General features: G+C 64.0%; 1 protein-coding gene across 9 annotated transcripts in view; it reads right to left on the bottom strand.

Annotated features, from left to right (window-relative positions):
- Positions 1–10483, bottom strand: part of TCF3 (transcription factor 3) — a 32070-nt gene extending 21587 nt beyond the window's left edge. For 8 of the 9 annotated variants that reach the window (XM_047848317.1, XM_047848319.1, XM_047848320.1 and 5 more), the window contains exons 1-3: positions 9322–9618; positions 7327–7458; positions 4044–4116 (exon numbers count right to left, since the gene is read on the bottom strand). In XM_047848317.1, coding sequence (XP_047704273.1) covers positions 4044–4116; positions 7327–7398 — 145 coding nt within the window. In that variant the 5' untranslated portion in view covers positions 7399–7458; positions 9322–9618. Of the gene's footprint in view, positions 1–4043; positions 4117–7326; positions 7459–9321; positions 9619–10344 lie in introns of those variants that run through there. The other variant, XM_047848318.1, reaches the window with a different exon arrangement.
- Positions 10484–13946: the final 3463 nt, after the last annotated feature.

Genomic DNA, 13946 nt, shown 5'->3' with positions numbered 1-13946 from the left:
AGGTTAGAAGGAATTTCAGCCTTTCCGAGCGGCCGGACCTTTTCTACTCTCCGGTCTCTTGTCTCCTTCTCGTTTCACTGCCCTGCTACCACAGAACACGGTCTGTGCTCCCGTCTTTCCTTCTCGTTCGTCAGATGTTGCGCTGTGACCAGTACGTGGTCAATCTTCATAAAGGGGGTGTGGTCCGGATGTCCCGGGCCCGGCCCTTCGAGGGCACGTGCTTCCACCAAGGACAGGCCCTCCTCGGAACTACCCGGAAGCTCTTATGTGCCCTCTGCCAGCCTCTCCATCAGTGGCCCAGGCCCAGGGCCGGGGCCAGGACCAGGACCAGGACCAGGACCAGGACCAGGACCAGGACCAGGGCTGCGGGGGGGGGGGGTTGTCATGAGCAGTCCCAAAGGTGAGCCCACGTGTGCACACGGCTGGGAACCTAGATCACTAACCGCCCACTTTCGCGTGTCTGCTCCACCCAGGACGGCCAGAAGCTTTCCTGCCCTCCTCCAGCGTTCCCACACACTCCTCTGCCTGACCCAGCAAGGAGCAGGCGCCTCCACGACCCTCACGTCTGCACTGCTGAATGGACCGTGTCACCTAAGGATTTTTCAGAAGTGGCACCCAGGGTAGGACCCGCAAACGAACGAGATCCGACAACGTAAAAATAACTGTAAAACACCGAAACGTGCTAAAACTCTCCACCGTTAGCGAGCTATAATTAAGAAAAAAGCTGCAGCCCCGGTCACACGAGACTGACGTCCTTCCTACGTAAAGAACTCTCGCAAATCACACAAGCAGCACAGGGCAGGGCTAAAGGAAGCTGCCAAGAGGCAGCGCTGGGTGGTTTCTCGGGACGGTTAATACACTTGGAGTTTCATCTTCCTTGTGAGGGCTCGCGCAGGGTCCAGGCTTTGCGCCTGGAGCGTAGTTCGCAAAAACCACCGAAGGCTGTCGTCACCAACACGTGTCATCGCTGCCGGCGTCCCGCTGGTCGGGCAACAACACAGAAGGAAGTGATGTGGCCGGCAACTTGGACGGGTCTCCGGGGAATCCCGCTCGGCCAAAAAAAAAGCCAATCTCAGAAGGTTCCGTGCCGTACGGTTTCGCATACGCGACGTTCTCAACGTGACAAAACCGTGAGCCGGATGATGGTAAGTCAGCTGTCACCAGTGCAGTGGGGACAGGCGGTGGGTCAACGGGCCACACGTGGGGTGAGGCGCACAGGACCCCCCCGCACACCTGTGCAGACACGCGCGTGCACAGCACAGGAGACCGGACGACTCCGTGCGGTACCGAGGTCAGCTCCTGCACCACGGACGAGGCCGCCGCGGGGGGAGAGGGCTGCACTCGACCTCCGGGACAGGTCTTCGCAAGCTCCTGTCCATCGACGAGAACTTCAAAAGAGATGATCGATTCCCGAAAGAGCTCAAGACAGTAACGGAAAATTCATCAAGAACTCACGGCCAACACACTTTTGAAAAGTCGGCCAGCCAACCGTCTTTAATCACGTAAACAGCCACTGAAACGGCGGATTCCTGGTCGCCTACCAGGCCGGAGAGCTTTGAGGACAGTGCCGGCTGAGCGCAGGGCCCCGGGCAGACGTTCTCGCCGGGAGCTCACCAGGGACACCTTCGGCAGCCAGTGCTGGCGCAGCCCTCGCCGGGACCTGGTGCGCAGCGTCTGTCCGAGTGCCGGAGACCTACCCTGAGCGCGTGTTCTGTCCCCAAGCGCGCAAAGCAGCAAGCCAGGGAAGCCACGCGGGAACGAGCTGTCCCCTGCCCGGCAGCAAGCACTTCCTGACGCCCCGCGCAGCCGGGCCCCCCGTTTCTGGCGCCAGAGAGCTCTCGCCCCAGGCCTTCCCGCAAGGGGGCCAACCCAAGTATTCGCCCTTTCGGCGTTTTCCCACCCGGATCCTAACCAGAAAATTCCACCTCCGGTAGGCTGTCTCCACTTCCCTCTTTTTTCCGAAACAAAGACCGCGGACGGACCCCCAAACACGGCTGCCGCCGGACTCTGCAACCACTCAGCTTCGACCTGAGCCACGTTCACAGGCCTCCCACCAGGCCGGCACCACGGACCGCTTGCCACACCAGGACGAGGCGGCAGGACCGGAAGGGGCACGGGGCCGGCGCGCCACCAGCCGCTGGCAGCCCCTGCAAGCACACACCCGGGCCCCCCCGCTCCCGACAGAGGGGGACCCGCCCCTCTCCCGGGCCTTCAGCGCCAGCAGGGAGAAGCCTCGGTGGGGGCCGGCCCCTGCCTCCGGCTCCCCGGTCCCCCCGGTCCCGGGCCCAGAGGGTCCCAAGACACACCCCCATCCCTGTTTACAAAGCACTCACGCCCACAAGCTCACTGAATCATCTGGCCACAAGCAGATGTCCTTTTACAGATGAGGAAACTGAGGCTCAGTCATGCCGCCCACCACAGGTGACACAGCACGTCCTGTGCCTGGGGCGGCAGTGAGGAGCGGCCCTGAAGCTCGGGTCTTGGGGCTCCCCGTCCCACGCCCTGGTGCCCGCTGAAGCGAGGGCTCGGGCTGGAACAACCACACGACATCCATCCGGGGCGGGGGGGGGGGGGGGGCGCGAGGGGGAGGAGACGGGGCAAGACCATCCCCGTCCAAAGTGGTCGGGGCAGGGCCAGAGGGCAGGCCAGCCTGGAGGCGCCCCTCGGCTTCGGGGACTCGGAGCTGCTGTCCAAGGGGACACTGAAGAGAAAAGGCAGCGGGGGCAGCGGCCTGGGGGAGGGGAAGGACGAGGGCACGTGCCTGTGCCGTGCACCTCCTCCCAGGAGGCCCCCAGGGCCTGACCGTGTACCCCCAGCAGAGAAAGGGTAGCACGCCGGCTCCCGGGTGAGGTTTCTAGGGGGTGGGGGCGGGATGGCCTGTGGGGACTTCCGTATCCCAGAGAGGACTCTGTCCAGCCCTGCAGCCACTTCCTCAGGCAGAGGGGAAGGCCAGCACCGGCGGGGGATGGGAGGACACAGCACGATGTCCCTCCCTTCATTGGGGGGAGTGGGGGGAGGCTGAGCACAAACCACCCTTGAAAACCCCCTCCTTCAGCCAAAGCACACGGGATGCCCCGACGGAATTCACGGACGACTCCGAGAAAGAATCTTCTATTCCAAATCCCAGAGTCACAGAAAGACACGGTCCCGATCCTGAGACCCCAGAAAGATGGCCAAGTTTCCCAAGTCCTCTCATCTCCCTGAAGGGCTCCCCCAAATCCCACCAAACAGGGTAGACTCCTCAACGTGCACAAGGCATCAGTCTCTGCCCAGAGCCCTCCACGGCTCCCACCTCCTAGGCAAAAGCCCAAGTCCTCCCGGAGACCCCAAAGGCCCTGAACAACCTGCACCAGCCCCTTCTCTCTTCCTCTAACACGTCAACCCAGATCCTGCCCCAGGACCTTTGCAAGAGCTGTACCCTCTGCCTTGAACCCTTTGGTCTCCACTCAAACATCACCTCCTTAGAGACTGTCCCCGACCACCTTGGCTTTGAGACGGTCTCCTCCCTGACGCCTCCTGTGTGTTCCTTGAGCAGAAAAGAACCGTCTGTCCCTCCCCCCAACCACGTCAGGGGCCTTCAGTGCCCGGGGAGGGTAACCCATTCATCCAGGTTTGCCAAAGACCTAGTTTGAATGCTCAAAATCCCCAATCCCGGGAACACCCCTGGGTCCTCGGCAGGATGGCTGGTCACCCCAGTGTCAGATCCTGTATACGAGAGACTCGTAACACAACCTTGGAAAAAAACCAGCCAGAAGCTGGGCCTTTCTCCAGACTCACAAGGTGAGCAAGAGTTAGCACAACCTAGATTCCGTGTCTCGTCTCTTCTGGACCTCAGTTTCCCCCTTCAACTGGAGACCCAAGGCCCGCTGAGGCCACGGGGACCTGGGAGGCTCCAGTCCTCACCTCACGTGTGCCCCACTGTAACACAGGCCCCCCACCCCCAGCGGCCCGCCCCCAAACACCTCCTCCTCTGGTTCTGAGTCTGAGAGTGCCTCTGGTCCCGCACCCCCGCCCTGTGCCGCCCCGAGGCAGCGGAGTCCTACCTGAGCCTCCAAACTGGGCACCAGCCAGGGGGGTGGGCCGGCCCTTGCCGTTGGCCCCTGGCAACGGGAACATCTGTGGGGAGAGAGAGAGAAGTGAGTGTGGGGGCTGGGCCGTCCACGGGAGAGAAGGCAGAAGGCCCACACTGCACGCAGAAAAGGCCCTTCCAGTAAAGCCCGAAGGCACAGCCAGTGCCAGCGATGGAGATCTGGTAGGGTTTCAAAGCTGTCAGGGCGCCCGGCTGGGGGAGCACATGCCTCGCTTCGGGGTTGGGAGTTTACTTAAAAGATGACCGTTAAAAAAAAAAAAAAAAAAACAAAAAAAAAAAACACACCACCAGAAAAACAAACCCCCAAACCTCTGCTGTCTATGCAGTTTGTTTTGGGGCCGGAGTCACCGATCTCCACACTTAAAATGGTTTATCTGCCCTTAGAATCAACACCAAGTTTTCCTTAGGTTTCCTCCTGAGGGAGCCGGATCATTCACACTCCACGAGCGTGGGGGCAGCGAGGCACAGGGGAGCTCAGGCCTTCCCCGAGGCCAGAAGCACCTCCCGTGTGCCCCTGACCCTGAGCAGCACGCAGCCCGGCCACTGGGCGGGAGGACGGTGGCCTGGCCAAGTGTCCCCCACATGCCAGATTCTGCACTCAGTGGCTACCCGGGGCCCTCATCACCAGCCTAGGCATCAAGGGAAACTGAGGCCCGAAAGGACAGGAAGCTGGAGGGATGTGGCAAAGGCTGCAGCACCCCCCCCACAGGTGACTGAGCGGTTCTCCCTAGCGCCTCCGGCCCCTACCCCACCCCCACCCCCGTTTACCCGATCGGCGTTAAGTCCCTGGAGATTAAACAGCTTAGCAAGATGAGCCAGGAAAACCCAACATCAACAAACCCCTTTGCCACACAAAAACAAAACCTGTCCCATCCCTGCACCGAGTCTAGGTTCTCTAGATTCCACCTAGGGCCCGAGTGATCACGAGTGGGTGGAATCAAGGCCAGGGGCTCATCGGGGACCTGCTGATGCTCCCACCTCCCACCTCCCACCCCACCCCACCCACCAGGGGGTCAGGGCAGGGGGCCCGTGGGCAGGACTCTCAGGCCAGCACAGCAAGCCTGGGGAGGGCCCCGGTAAGCGGGGTCCTGTCCCCACGCCCCATTCTACAGGAGGGAAACGGAGGCCACGTGCTCACCTGGCCCCGGCGGGCGCAGGAGCAGAGCCTCATGGGAGGCGTGGAGCCTGGCGTGGAGCCTGGCGGGAAGCAGGTTCTCAGTGGGTCTGCGCCCCCTCCTGGGGGCGTGGCTGTGCTCATTCAACTGGCCCAGCCTCCCCAGGGCCCTGTTCTCCCGGAAAAGGCCCTGTCCCACTGGGTAAACTGAGGCCTGCAAGGAGAGATGGGTTGGCCTGAGCCAGGACCGGAAGTCACCAAGCCCCTGGGAGAACGGGGGCCCCACGCCAAGTGTCTGGTTTGTCCTCTAGGGTACCAGGGGCTCCGCGGATGTGGCACTTGCCACCGGGGCACTGACAAGGCCCCTCGTACCCTGCAGCCTGCCCTCTCTTCCGTGAAATGGGCTCAGGGCCCCGAGCACGTGGGAGGCGGAAACCCCATCACACGAGGGCACCGTGGGCGCACGGGAGCCTCTGCCAGTGCTACCTCCCTCCGGGCTACCGAGCCGCGTCACCGGACGAGCGATGCCCACGGCACGGCCCCGGCCCCTCATCGGCCTGCTCGGGGAGCGCCCGCTGTAACACCGTGGCTCCCACCTTCCTTCCTCCCCTTCTGACGGCCGCCTCTCCCACCACTTCCCGTGACCCGTGACCCGGCCCCGGCGAGCCTTCCCCTTGGAGGTCTTCTCTTCCAGTCTGAACCCGGCTATTTTAAAAAAATGTAAATCAGCTCAGTTTCTCGGAGGCAGGCGGGAGGGGGCAGCTCCAGACGGACAGAAGGGGAGGTGGGAGACGAGCCGGGGAGCGGCCTCCGTGCTCTGGCCAGGCCTCCCTCCCTGCAACAGCACGGACGGTGCGTGGAAATCCAGCTCCCAGGTCCCTCCGGGGGAGGCACAGAACACCTTAACCCTCAGTCTCAATTTCCTCACCTGCGAAATGGGTTGTGAGCTGGAAACACGTGCAAGCGCGAGATGTTTGGACCCACCAAGCACAAGGGGCAGGGGAACCAGGGGCTCAGGGCTCCTGGACAGACGAGGCGAAGGGCCCAGGTCTGAACCCATGCCCACCCCCACCCCAGTCTGTTCCAGCCCAATAGTCTGTGACTTGTCAGTTTAACAAAAAAAAAAAAAAAAAGAAAAAAACTGAACCGCACTCTAGGTTACTCAGCCGGGAAAGCAAAAATAAAACGGGGCTTAAAAATGGCTCAAAAATACCAGTACGGCCCTTCCGGAGCTGTAGCCCCTCTGTCCCGTGGGCTGTGTTTTTCCACAGGATGGCTGCTGTCGTTTCGGTTTGGGGACTTTTGTTTTCGACAGGCCTCAGTGGCCGGGGCCTCGTACTGGCAGAGGAGTGAATTCACACTGAAAGCACCCTCCCCCAACGTTTCAAACGGGTCTAGCGCTTGCCTGGGAGGTGCGGGAGCGGGACAGATGAATCGTGCGCGCACACGCACGGTGCGGAGTTTCTGAAGAAAACGCTGGCCACCCCGACACTTGGGACAGGTGGCCCACGGCACAGATGGGCAAACGGAGCCCCCTGGTCCTTCACGAGGCGCCCCGGCTCTAGTCACCGAGGGAGCTCTGGCTCCCAGCCTCACCGGGCCCGGGAAGCATGAGGGAGACTGCCACCCGGGCCTGCCTCCCTGTGACAGCCAGGACAGCAGTGACAGCGGCAGCTCCTGCTACCCTGGGATGCGCACGCTCTCCAGATCTCTGCCTGCCTGCCCGCTGCTCCCCTCCCGACCGACCATCGCACGAGCCGCCACGCGGATGAATAACCGAGCTCTTAGACCTCCAACACCCGTGTCCCTGCCTCACTCGAAAGGGCCCCCACACCCGTCACCTGGTGCTAGGCACCTTTTTCTTTTTGCGTCCACGCTGGAATAAATAACCCTGATCACACCCATTTTCCAGATCAGAAGACCAAGGCCGCTGCTTACCCACAACCAATGCAGCCCAATTCCCCCAACCAGCCCCCCACCAGACCCCTCCGCCCAACCAACGTTGAGGCTCGGTTCTTGACTGCTGGGGTACTTCTGGCGGAAGCTTCTTTCCCAGGAACCCTGGGTGCGCAGACCCACACTGAGGCAGAGGAGGCACCAGGAAGGCAGGGCCCTGGCTCACCATGCTGAAATCCAGGAGATCACTGAGCTCCTTGTCGGTGCCCACGGGTGCCATCCTCTGTGGCTGGTTCATTCTCCAGTGGCAACGGTGGGCTCAGGGGGCAGGATGGGCACCTCGGCCCTAGAGACGGCCCTACAAGAGCAGAGGAGACAGACACACAGAAAAACAGAGAAAAAGAAGAGGTCTGAGTGACCAAAACAAGAGGCAGACAGATGGGGAACGGGGGAGCTATTTAAAAAGCCCTTCCTCTAAAGGCCCAGAGGGCTTGGGTGTTCCCAGAAGGAGCCCCTTCACGACCCTGGGGGTGGGGGCAGGGCAGGCAGGACTGGGTTTGGGCCCCAGGAGACCTCTCCCCAGAGCCCTCAGGGAGTCTGAAGGATGGTGGGGGTGGGGGTCGGGACCCTGCAAACACACACTCCCTAAACTCCCTCCAAGACCACCAGGGAATCAGATTGCAAATTTTAAACTGGATGCAGGGTGGGAGTGGTCCCTTCCCCAGTAGGCCAGAACCCGCCCCTCTCCCCACCTCTCTCCTTTCCAACCCCCCCCCCCCCACAGGCTTCCCCACCGCCTCTCTCCCACACCCGCCAGGGAAGGGGGAGGGGGGCCCAGGCTGCATCCCAGGGGAAATTTTGTGACCCCCCCCCCCACGAGCAGCTGTCACAGCGTGCTGAAAACCAGGTTACCCCAAACTCAAAAGCAAAAAGAACTCTCGAACAAAAAAACAGGCAAGGGAGTTTGGTGGGGTGCCCTGTGCAGAGACCTACCTACGAAGCTTCCCTCCACCCTTAACTTCCTACCCCCACACAGAAAAACAACAGAACTCAAAAAAAGAGAGAAAAAAAAAAAAAACAAAAAACAATCCTAGGTTGTTTTATTGTCACGACGTATCCGGGAATTATTTTTAAGCAACTTTGAAAACATCCCTTGCCTCCCGCTGGAGGGGGGTGGAGAGGGGGTCCCCCAAACCAGGGTTTCCCCCGCACGGTCCCAGGGGCCTCCGCTCTACAACGGGGGGTGGAGAGTCACCTGCCTGGCCCCATCCCCCCCAGGGAAGGGAACGGAATATGTCTCCGTCGTCCCGCGGACAGAGCGCGGGGCCCCTCCGGCTTCAGTGCCGAGCTCCCAGGCTGGGGGCGGCCCCACGGAAACCACGGAGGCTGCGGGGGAGAGGGGGTGCCAAGGTCGAGGGAGACCCAACTCCAGGAGCGGAGGAACCCCCGCTTTGTTTGCCAACCAGGGGCGAGGTGTGAAACGGCCGCCCCGGCGCACCCCCTCCCCCAAGTCCTCCCTCTCTCGCAGGGCGTGTGAAACTGACTTTGTTGAGGAGTACGAAACCGCACTTTTTTGTGGGGTGGTTGAAACCGATTTCAGGGCCGACCCGGGGTAGGGGGGACTGGAAACTTCTGGGGTGTCGCCGGACCTCGGGGGGCTGGAAACGGGCTCGGGGCGCAGAGGGCCCGGCCGCCGGCCCCAGGGGGAGGCCCCCGCGCCCGCGCGCCCCGCCCCCACCCCCCCGCCGCGGCCGGTGCAGGCGCGCGGCCCGGGGGCCTTTGAAGCCGGGCCGCCGCCGCCGCCGCCCCGGGCCGCGCTAACGCGGAGCAGATGTTCGCGGCCCCCGCCCCCCCCGCCCGGCCCGGCCCGGCCCTCAACCTGCGCCCGCGGGCCGCGCCGCCGCACCTTCCCCGCCAGACAAAAGGCCGCCCCCCCGCCCCCCACCAACTCCGGCGCCGGCGGAGGGGGCCCCGCCGCGGCCCCGCCCGCCGCGCCGCAAACTTTCGCCAAGTGCGGCCCGGCGGGCGGGGGGCGCGCCGCCGAAAGTTGGAGAACAATGACTCCCGGCCCGCGGCGCGGCGGGGGCGAACTCCCGGACGGCGCCCCCGCCCCAACTTCCCCGGGCCCGCGGCGGCGGCGGCTGGGGGGGGGGGGGGGGGCGGCGGGGGGGGCGACCAACTTCGCACAAAGCCACGGGGCCCGCAGTCCCGGCGTGCTCACCTGCTCGGCGCTGCCCGGCCCGCAGTGCGCGGGGGGCGGCGGCATGAACGGCCCCCCCGGACAAAGGGGCGTCGCGCCGGGCCCCCGAGGGTCGCGCGTGGGCGGCGGCAGCGGCGCGCGTGGCCCGGCCCTCCCCGCGGCCCGCCCCGAGGGGCCCGTGCGCGGCCGGGACGCTGGCGGGGGCGGCGTGTGAGGAGCTCGCGGTGCCCGCCGCCCGCGTCGCTGGGCTCGGTCCGGCCCGCTACGCTCGCGGCCGCCGCCGCTGCCTCATCTTCCTGCGGCGGGAGACATGTTCCGCCCCCCGCCCCGCGCGCTGCCCCGCCCCCGCCAGGCCCCGCCCGCGCCCCGCCCCGCGCCCCGCCCGGCGTCGCTGCGGATCCCTCCGCCGCCGCCGCCCGCTCGGCCCGCGCCGGTCTCCGCGGCTCGCCTTCCAGCGCGCCCGCGGCGGCGGCTGGGGCTCGTGAGGCCCGGGCTCTAGGAGCAGGGGCGCCCGGCCGGGCCTCCAGCAAAAGGCTCGGGGAGGGGGCCGGGACTATCTTCCAGCGCGGAGGCGCACGCAGGATGGGACACACCCGTGACGCAAGTGGGAGGGGACCCTGAGATGGAAAGATAAGACACGGCAGCAGTGGCCAATCGGAGGGCGCGAAACCGTGATTGGCGGGCTCGTCGGCCATTTCTGGGGCTTCCCCGCCCCCTGTCCCGCCTCCGCGGCGTCTAGCGAAGAAGGAGGTGGGACTCTCGGAGCGTTAGGCCTCGAGAACCGGTGGGGGGGGGGAGGGTTTTGGGGTTTTATTTGTCAGGTTTGCTTTGCCGCCCGCGCGGCCTCTTGGGCTGGGTCGTGTCTCAGTTCCTAGGGCTGGCCCCTGGTGCTGGCTGTTGAGAGCGGGCATCCATGGCCGGAGGACAGGATTTGGACCCATTTTGTTGGTAGAGCAATGGAAGCCAGCTCTGTTTCAGGGTCAGAGAGGCCCACAGGGAACCCGCACTGTGCGTGCCTCTGACTTGCTGGTTGCTTTGGCCTACCTGATTCTCAAGTTTGCTCATCTGTGAAACGGAATCTGGACGCAAGCCTTTTGGTTCTCAGCGGGCTGTGTGTCTTCTGGGGTCTGAAACTCTTCCCGCCTCCAGGGGCAATTCAGCTTTTGAGGACCACAGACCCTTCAGAAAGGGGATGATAAAATTATAAATGAAAATATGACAAGCTCTCGTGACTTCCTGGGTCCCCAGAAAGCCACATTCCCTTCCAGGCCTGGGAAGAAGCCATCATCCTCCTGGCCCACTGGGCTCTCGCCACCAGGGGCCTCTTTGCTGGTTTGGAAGCTGCCAGACTCCTTTTCACCTCCGGGCAGGCCCCGTTGTCCTTGTCCTGCCCTCTGTCTGGCGTGTTTTTCCACTCACACCTGGAAACCCCAAATCACCACAGTTCAGTGCTGCTCCCGGCCCAGGAAGAAAAGAGGGGGTCCAGGGTGAGGAGTGAGTGGAGGGCTCAGGGGCCTCCTAGTAAAGGCACAGGCCCCTCACGCTGCACCCCAAGTAGGCTGACCCTGATCCTTTCTAGCTCAGAGAAGCTCCCTGTGCCGCACGCCTGGAGAGGGAGGTGTGGGTCTTGGGGTCTGGGTTCGAATTCCTCATTCCTTCCCGCCTCACCGTGACCTTGCGCAAATTCTTGACCCTCTCTGGGCCTCAGTTTCCCCCTCAGGAAAATGGAAGGCACAGCGATGGGTACAGAGTCGGTGCCCACAGCTTGTGCCCGCATCCCTCAGCCTCTCCCCGGTGGCGGGCCCGCGTCTGTGGCAGGGCAGTGGCCCCCTCAGTCCCCAGCTGTTCCGTGTGGCCCGACTCTGACCCCATGGGCCTATTCCTGCTCCGGCATCCCCCCAGCCCGGGGAGTTTCTTGAGGGCCAGGCTGGGGCCAAGGCCTCTCAGGGTCCCAGCCTCGCTCAGCGTACATCAGTTCCCCCTTGCCCGAGAATGCTCAGGGTCTAACCCTTAGCGTCGGGGTTAAGGTTCCTGGAGTGGCCCTCAACACACTCACTGGAGGTGGGGGGGAAGATCCATTCGTGGACCATGCAATTATCGAGCACCAACTGGGTGCCTTTCTTGGTGCTGGGCATTGGGCCACAGTGGTGCCTGTGCCCTGCCCAGCACCTGCCCTCCAAGGCAAGATGGGCCATCAGAGGTCCTCCTTTGGTTCCAAATGTGGCTCTTTCCATCCATATGTTTGGCTGTCAGGTCCTCATGCCTGAGAGATTAAACCCATTGTACAGATGAGGATAGCAAGGCTTAGAAAGCTCCTCCCTGGGGCCTGGTCCACCCTGGGGCTCACACCTGCCAGGAGGCCCTCCCGGCACCCACAAGCCACCATTGTCCTCCCTGGGGAGGCCCAGCATGGGCTGAGTCACTGGGTGGAGCAGTCCACAGGGGCCCCCCACGCTGCCACCTCTGCCCAGCCCCGAGGCCTGGGTGAGCCCTGCAAGGCCTTGGCATGAGGACAGGCAGCGGGTGGCTGGCGCCAGGGGCCCCTTGAGGCCGGCCCACAGCCCGCCCACCCCTGCCTGCCTGCCTGTGGCCTTTGTTCTCCTCTGGGTGCTCGCCTGCTGGGCCTGGGCAGGCTGGAGCCGGAGCCCTGCCTCCCCACCTGCTTCCTCCTTCCACCCAAGCCACACCCCAGGCCGGGGACCCCACATTGAGGGAGATAACCCTATTTCTGGTTGGCAAAACTAATGCCAAGAACAGATTGTCACCAGCGAGTGGGGGGATAAGGGACAGAACATAGGCATGGTGGTGGAGACTTCCGGAAGAGACACAGAAGGCATACAAGCCACGGTTGTCCACAGAGAGAATGTAATTGACTTCAGGACTTTGGGGGCATCCTCCCGACATGTGTTTTCATTTGTCTCCAAAGTGGGTACCTTCTCCTGGGGTGTGAGCAGACCCCACCCCACCCCCCGCCACCACTCCTCCCTGCTGTTCAGAAGCCCTGGCAGGATGGAGGGGCACTGCCACTTAAGCCAGACCCCCGGCCCAGTCACCATCCCCAGCACACACTCACACAGGGGTGATGACGGCCACAGAGGCTGGGGGCTTCTTCGTCCATTCAGGCCCCTACAGAGGGTCCCGACCCAGGCACGTCCACATGCTTGCCCTGACGCCCCTCCCCCGGGGACCTGGGTCAGGGTTCCTTCCTTCCATCCTTCGTGCATTCTCCCTGGCTTTGGGAGGGAGGTTGGCTTCCATAGGGCCTGATGGTTGGGCCTGGGGCTGGGGGTCTCCCTGGATATACCTCCCTGGAGGTAGGCAGGAGGAAGGAGCCGCTGGCTATGCGGGATGTAAAGGGGGGGGGGGGGCGGGGATATAGCTCTAGCCCCTCCCCAGGCACGACTAATCTGGCTCTGGAAGCTGTAAGGTCAAGGAAGGGAGGGGACCCAGTGACCTGCCCAGCCCCTCTTGGGGAGCCAGGGGGCCAGGGGAGCTGGGAACCGGCTGAGAGCGGCCAGCCCCCCAGCCTCATGCCTCCCATTGCCAAGTGTCGGTAAATATCCAGAAGGGGCTCTTTATGTGCCCCACAGGCCCCTGACCTCCCTGGGGTGTGTCCCCGGGGCAGTGACACTTGGGTGTGACCAGAAGGATGAGAAGAGTCAGTGGGGGAACTGCAGGGGCAGAGGCTGGGAGATGGGGCCGTGTGTCATGTCTGTGAGGAGCCCTCCAGGCCCACGGGACCTAAGCCCAGAGAAATGGAAACCAAAGGAACTAAGGCCAGAGAGGGGTCGGGCCTTAACGGTGAGGGCACTAGAGAGCCATGGCAGGGATTTGAGCAGAAGGGAGATGTGGTCCCTATGGCTGCCCTGTGGCGGGCGGTTCAAGAGGGGAGGGGTGGAGACAGACATCAGGGGGAGAGAAGGGCTGGCCTGTGGGGGTAATGAGCAGCAGACGGGGCGGGGGGGGGGCTCTTGACGGCGTGGGGGTGAGGACACAGCCACCCATCGGCGCTGGGTGCGGGGCCACCCTCCGAGCAGGGACATCTCGGCGCTGGTGGCAGGAATGGCTGAGGCATGGGAAGTTCACGTGCCGTCCGTGCCCAGGCCCCATGGGGTGGAGCCAGCGCCTGGCCGGAGGGCTGTGCACCAGGGGCAGCAGGTGAGTGGGTGAATGCATCGGGGCTGAGCCCCAGCCCCGGACTGAACCCCGACCCCGGCGGGGGCCCCCGCTGCGGACCAGACCCAACCACATCGAGCCTCTTTCCCCCGGGGCCCCAGCCGCCTCCGAGGACCGCGCTACCCGCCGAGGGCGGCCCTTCCCCCCTCCTGGCCTGGTGCCTACGGCTCCTGACTCAGGGGCCCCCCAGGGCCTGTCCTGCCACATTCCGGGGTGGCCTGTGTAAACACGGGGTGCCTCCTCGGCGGCCCCCATGCGCATTGTTCGTCCTAGTTCCCGGGGACCAGGGCGTGGGCAGGGGACAGGGAGCCGGCCGGATTCCCGCCACCTGCCCACGCACCCACCCACGGGGCGGCCCCACTCACCCCTGCCCCTGGCAGCGAGGGGGCCCTCCTGTCTCTCCCCGGCACGCGAAGGGCGAGCTGCTTCTCCTGGCGTTCTCCAGGTCCCCTGAGCTTCACAGATGAGGC

This window comes from Prionailurus viverrinus, unplaced genomic scaffold (genome assembly GCF_022837055.1).
Source record: "Prionailurus viverrinus isolate Anna unplaced genomic scaffold, UM_Priviv_1.0 scaffold_60, whole genome shotgun sequence".
Taxonomy (NCBI): Eukaryota; Metazoa; Chordata; class Mammalia; order Carnivora; family Felidae; genus Prionailurus; species Prionailurus viverrinus.
This window is presented reverse-complemented; position numbering and strand designations above follow the sequence as displayed.